The sequence below is a fragment of the Juglans microcarpa x Juglans regia genome, chromosome 8D, assembly GCF_004785595.1.
Source record: "Juglans microcarpa x Juglans regia isolate MS1-56 chromosome 8D, Jm3101_v1.0, whole genome shotgun sequence".
NCBI classification, from domain to species: Eukaryota; Viridiplantae; Streptophyta; class Magnoliopsida; order Fagales; family Juglandaceae; genus Juglans; species Juglans microcarpa x Juglans regia.
This window is the reverse complement of record NC_054608.1, coordinates 12,030,484-12,036,934: the sequence shown is the minus strand read 5'-3', so window position 1 is coordinate 12,036,934 and position 6,451 is coordinate 12,030,484. Positions and strand designations below refer to the sequence as shown.

The following is a 6,451-nucleotide window of genomic DNA, read 5'->3' as shown; positions in this document are numbered from 1 at the left end:
GTCGAGAACTTTTGTTACGGATGTTATAAACAATCCAAGCATCAAACCAAAGCTTGCGCGGTGGTCATTCGAGCAATGCTACTCTTCTTTAAATGAACGCTCACTTAAAGTATATGAAGTTAGCAAGTGTGCTTGGGTAAAACAAAATCAACACGAGGGACAGCTTTTCTCTTTGAGTTCTTCTATGCAGAGGTCTTACACAGCACACCTGCAACTTGTTACTTTTTTTTTTTTTTTAATCTTTTTCTAACCTAAACACGCTTGTTTCAAAAGCCCCAAATGCATTTCGAATTGTTTTCTTGAATGATGTTGAACTTTGTTCAGCGGAAGAAGATTTATTAAGTGATGTGGATGACTTTATTCTTTGGGCAATTGGAATATGGTCATCACCATCGGTCTTTTGTTCTGCTTTGACTGACGCTTGCTTAATCTTTTTAGGTGTTTGTGTATTTGAGAGCTTCGTCCTTTTAACTGAAGATTGTTCTGAGGAATTGGTCTTATCTAGAGGACTCTTACCCGTTGGCAAGGGAGATTTCTGTTGTTTATCCCTCAAGGTATTTTATCACCGGAATCATATGGTTTACTACTGGAAGTACCTACATTGGATTTCAATGGGAACTTTGAAGACAATGGAACTTCTATCATCCAAATCTTCAGAACGTGTTTTGACAGTAATCTTTGACACAGATGGCGATGATGTTGTAAAAACAGGTTTGCTAAGAGCCCTATGTGGTTATAGTTGGAGTTCCCCTTGAGTCTGGCCCTCAATGGTTTATCATCTTCCGAATCCTCATAATCACCCTTTTCTGCAAACGATTTATTTTCCTCCTTATCAAAAAATAAATCATTATCAAAAATAAATGTATTTCGTTATCAAAAAAGAAACCCGGTCTGGGTCCCTGCCACGCTGCTACTCATTCAGTGTGCGGTGTGCTGTGGGGGAACCCTACAAGTGGAATTTTTCTCTCTTTACATAAATCAAGCAAAAGCATAGTCAGGGAAGAGGTGATCGCAAGAGTATGCAGGGAAGCTTTCAATTCAAACCAAGAAATACCATTTTGTTTTCACATTAATGGTGAGGGCATACACCTGTATAACCAAGAGTTTGATTCTACAAAAACCCTGACTTGAAGATCAATTAAAATGAAATAGGGTATATACAAGAGAGAGAGAGAGAGAGAGAGAGAGAGAGAATCTCATACATTGCTAGAATTCGTGATATACGAAACAACAACAGTGATATCATCAAGCTTACCACCATAATAGCGAAATCCAGCATCCTGAGCAGCAGTGGAAAAAGGTGTCTGCCGGTTTTTATCCTGTGCTCGTTGACGTGCCAATGCCGCTATCTTCTGAGCTGTCACCTGAGGCCCAAAGCCAGCTCTCACGGCATGAACCACCACTGCAGTAATCTCATTGTTGTACAAGTTATCAAATAGCCCATCTGTGCCTGCAACTATAGCATCCCCCGGAGCAACAGGAAATGTAAAAACCTGAATCACATAGCCCACTTATCTCATTAACACTTATCTCATTAACATATTTCATAATCGCATTACTATAATTACAAATTGATGAATTCATTTTTATGTACTGGGGTTTCACCTTTTGTTATTGCTGATACACAAACAAATTGATGAATTCAAATTTATTCTTTGTTTATCACCTCTTTTTTTGTAATAGAGCTCTAGAACCAAGTCTACTAATTGAACAGAGTTTAATATATAAGTGAACAGATAGTATTTTAAATGCCTACAACCATGAGTTACTTCTGCAACTCATTAATAAAATAATTCCGAGATAATTAGATGGGGATTAAAAAGGAGAAGATAAACAAATTAAAAGTAATAAAGTGCATCGGCCAGGATCATATCTAAACAATAGTAATAAAGATATTCAACTTATTCAGGAAAATTATGGAATAATAACATAAAGTAAGATATGAATCCCAAGCAATAACGCATCACTTAAGTGATAATGTAACAAATTCTCAAGGGAAAGGTTTAGACCTCCCAGAAAATATATGGAGGACCATCCATTCCTAGAAAATAGATTGTGGGAACAGTATGTTCAGTTTCAGAAATCAATTAGGTCCCGCCACAAAAGGAATTTACAAAAAGAGAAGAATGATTGAGAGAGGCACAAACCTGACCAGAGCTAGGTAAATCACCATTAATCCCACTTTCCAGTTGATAGGTGAAATTAAAATCATGCTGCTGCACAGGAGATCGAAAGATAGTAGACCCATCTCGGATCACCATAAAGCCACTGTCCCCTAAATTAATTGCATGAATGCCCTGGAATGACAAACCGAGCAATTAATTTATATTGCCTGCCAGTCGTGAAAACAGAATACTCCCGAAATCTTGTTACAAAGACGTTAAGAGAACAGAGATTACAACATATAGAGTCCAGCAGTAACATGCCTTGCCAGAACTAGATAATTCATTTGCATCCCCGAGTACCATGAGATAAGACCAGTTCCTCTTATTAATCAAGGGAGATGATGTAATTACTCAAACCTTCTTCAGTTTAAATTAAACTAGGATTAGAAGTAACTTCTTTTAAGGCTATAAGTTGAAAGGTTTGGATCATTTTGCAACCGATTGCTGCTGAATGTAGTTAGCCACCATAGTTAAAAAATAAATTATTTCACGAGTCAAGTTCAGTCTAGGGGCATGTATGTTTTGGCCTTTAACATAATTTGTTACTAGAAATCCCATTGAAACAAGGATGAGTCTAGAGTCCACAAGTCTCCATACACAGAAATCATAATTTAGCTTCAGTCTAGTGCAGTGTACAACAAATAGTAAGCAGGTTAGTAAACCCATTTATCTCACTTTCAGAGTGAAGCTGCCTCTCCAGAGATATCAAAATACAGAAACTTGAACCAATTCCACTGAGCTACCTTAAGTCAATTCTACCAATGCCAGCACTCAAGAGTGCACATGCTGTGAAGTAAAATCTATTGTCACTCCGTCTTTCTTTTTTTTTTCTATTTAGAAACAACAATCAGAACAAACCTTGCAATTTTTTCATGAACTAAGATAATCCTGAAAAAATCTTGTAATTATTCCGTGAATTATGATAATCATGGTCATGCATTGAGAAATGAATCAGCTACAAAATTCAAAAGGGATAAAAGACACTTCATCTGAGGGAATATAAACTGATCTGCAGACTAAAGAATGGCACTTCCAATATCTGGAACAAGCAAGGCTACAATTGCAAAATTTCTTAAAATAATGAAGTCAATAATACTTTTTTTAAGGTAAATGGCCTGAAACTAGAGGCAGGCATAAAGGTATTTCCAAAATGGAAGAAGCATACCACTTCTGTGAGTGCTATGATGCACGCAGTTGAGGAACCTTTGGCTTTTGTACTTGAGTGAGCTTTTTCCAAGACCCTAGCGGGATCAATTGAACCCTTGGGCTCCTCTTTAATAGCAGATACTGAATTAGACATGAGCTCCCGCGAATACTCTCCAGCATCAACACCAAGATCTGCCCAGCCACCAACACCATCTGCCACTCCTATGGCTTGTTCATCAAAAATAAAGTGTGCATCCTCCCCACCAGTTTCTTCTTTATCAGGATGAGGCAGACAGCATGATCCTGAAAGTAGTTTCAGTGCTTTGCTTGCCGAATTTTTCCTGCAGTCAAAACCAAGCAACATAGAATGAAAATTCTAATACTTCATTTCATTGCCTAACTATGTTATATTAATAAAATCATAACATGATATTTTCACCACAAGCTTGCACATGTTTTTCGCACACTGGATTCAGGAATATATTCAAACTGTTCTAACACTATAGCAGCAAAAAAAAAAGCCACAATATCTTAAGAAGTTCTAAGCTAGCTAAAAAGCTCCTATACTAGCAGGGATGGCCACAAACTTACTACTTCACACTGTGCAGTACCACAAGCAGTATTACACTATTTTTGTATCAGTTAAAGACTCGTAATTACAGAAATACTAATATAAAAAAAAATAGTTACAGAAGTAAGGTTCAAATAAAAATCTTTTAAATGGGTAAAAGCATAAGCTTACTAGTTTTTATATGAGTAACAAAACAACAGTGGGGCACCCTTTAGTAAATTTCAGTATAAAAAATAAAACAACTAATAAAAAGTAGTAGCAAAAGAAGCAGTAATATGTGAAATAATAAAAGTTATTCTGTTAAGCCATTCAAAAGTAGCTTGTGAACCGGGCCTTCACACAAAAGATAGTGACTTTTGGATAACACTAAAAACTACCTTTTTGGGTGCAGATGGAGGGGAAAGAATGAAATGGACCCTTTGAGTTATACCTGATACCTATGGGAAAAAATAACGCTTAATATTACAACTAGAATGATGACACTGAAACAGTAATTTGTACGTCAACAGTACAGGGAATCTAGGGCTCACATCCGAGCAATGAAAATGGTGAAACTAATAGAAATGTGATGAGCTGTAATATAAGGGCAAAACCTAGCCTCCACAATAACTTCATTCCAAACTAGCACTAAACAAAACACAGTAAGGGTGTGGGGAGAAAACAACCCAGAGGATAATATTGTGACCATAATGTATGCAGGCAACATTAGGTTCAGTCTCTACATGTCTGTACATACATTTCAGATGACAAATACTTCAAACATCCAGAAAATAATATCATCAATAAAGTATAGAATAAAGGTTTTGCACATAACTAAATAAGAGAATAGCTGAAACTGTGTCAGACAACATACTGTTCAGATGAGTCTGTAGAATTTCCAAGCTGCTCCTCACGAGTAGAATTATCAAAGGATACATCAGGGGCAGTCCCAGCAGAGAAACATGTGGTTGATGTGCTATGAAAGTCTCTTGGTCCTGATTCTATGTACGGGTGAATATTGCACAACCTCTTTGCAGCGTTATACATGAAATATCCATAAATTGCATTACTGTTGGGTTTGTCACAATTTTTTAAACTCATGCTAGCTTTGCTGCAACTCTCAAAACTTCTGTTGCTATAAAAGATACTGGTACTATTTGTTGATAATGAAAGGTGCTTGTGCCTTGAAGTTAAATTATCCAAGGAACAATCACTAAATACAGCTCTGGAACCACACGCAGCCATGGACTTGTTCTGCAATCTGCTACTGATTGTAGGTTCACTAAGCACGCAATCAATATGATAGGCACAGATCTGAAAGGAAGGACCAGAAACTGATGGAATGGATAGTGTACGGGAAAGTGCTCCAACGACAGAGATATTCCTTTTTCGGCTAACTAACTCCGGTCTTGCAGCAAATACACTTCCAGGTCTTAATAACACGTGCAGATCTGGAGTTGATGATGATAAAGAATGGAACAAGCCAGAACTGCCAAACAATGACTTCCCTTGCCCAATTACCACATCAACCGCATCCGGGAGCCCACTTTCTTGCCCTACAATTGACCTCCCGATTGCAGCTCTCAGTCTTGAGAAATAAGCAGATGGCATTTTACCCTCTTAAACAAAAGACTTGCACTCTAACCCGTCTATTGCAGAGAGCACTATTTGTACCTCTATATGCAAGAGAAAATCTCATAACTCCCAATACATCTACGTTTATAAAGTTCTTGATAATAATATACCTCCTTTCCTCAATAAGTCAACAGTGATTCAGAAACCTGGAAAGGGAAACCACCCTGGATAAGGAAACGAAACTAAATACGCATAGATATCACAATAATATAGACGTTACAGTTAGAATAGATAATCATTCCTTATAAGGATATAAACCTCGGGTGGAATAAAATGTTCCTACTTCCTATTCAAGTGATTTATCTGCATGAAATATGATCGTATCTCAGAAAACCAAGATAGTATCGTTGAAATCCAGCGCACAAATCCAATAAAGGAGCACATATATACAACTCCTTACAATAATCCCAGGAAAACAAATTAAAAACGATGTTAACAAGAACAAAAAATTAGGAAACCCGATAAATTAATAGGTAACGAGATCTCACCGTTCCTGAACAATCGGGGCAATATTCAATTCGGAACCCTAAACGCCCGTACCTCGAACGCAGAGCTGAAACGGTGTAAACCTCAGAATTCAACCTCCTGTATTATATGAATTCCAGGAAGGGATCAAAAGTGGAGGTGAGGAAAACAATAGATTTCTTGAAACCTTCCATCCCTCTCTCTCCCTCTTTCCGATTTCGCGATCGCCTGAAATGTCAGAGAAAAAGAATCCAGAGGTTTCTGTGGCGGCTAACGCATATGCAAATGAAACCCTACAAAAAAAAAAAAAGCCCCAGGCGGAAAGGAAAGTGACATCCGACTGTAATGCGTTTTGACTATTCTGGACACTGAACGGAGTGTGAACATTAGGTTGTTTTGCCCGTTGGTAAGGGTAGTTTGGTCACTATGGCTCAAGGTAACACATCCAGGTTGGGGAATGGTCACCTGCTCTCACTTTTTCATCCAATTT

The 6,451-nt window shown here is 37.7% G+C and overlaps 1 protein-coding gene across 1 annotated transcript; it reads right to left on the bottom strand.

Annotated features, from left to right (window-relative positions):
• Positions 1–1,037: 1,037 nt before the first annotated feature.
• Positions 1,038–6,282, bottom strand: LOC121242744 (probable protein phosphatase 2C 55). The gene is made up of 5 exons (XM_041140690.1): positions 6,037–6,282; positions 4,736–5,642; positions 3,331–3,652; positions 2,148–2,297; positions 1,038–1,493 (listed from the first exon to the last, which is right to left on the bottom strand). The coding sequence occupies exons 2-5, from the start codon at positions 5,470–5,472 to the stop codon at positions 1,197–1,199; spliced, it is 1,506 nt and encodes a 501-aa protein (XP_040996624.1). The 5' UTR covers positions 5,473–5,642; positions 6,037–6,282; the 3' UTR covers positions 1,038–1,196.
• Between the last annotated feature and the right edge of the window lie 169 nt (positions 6,283–6,451).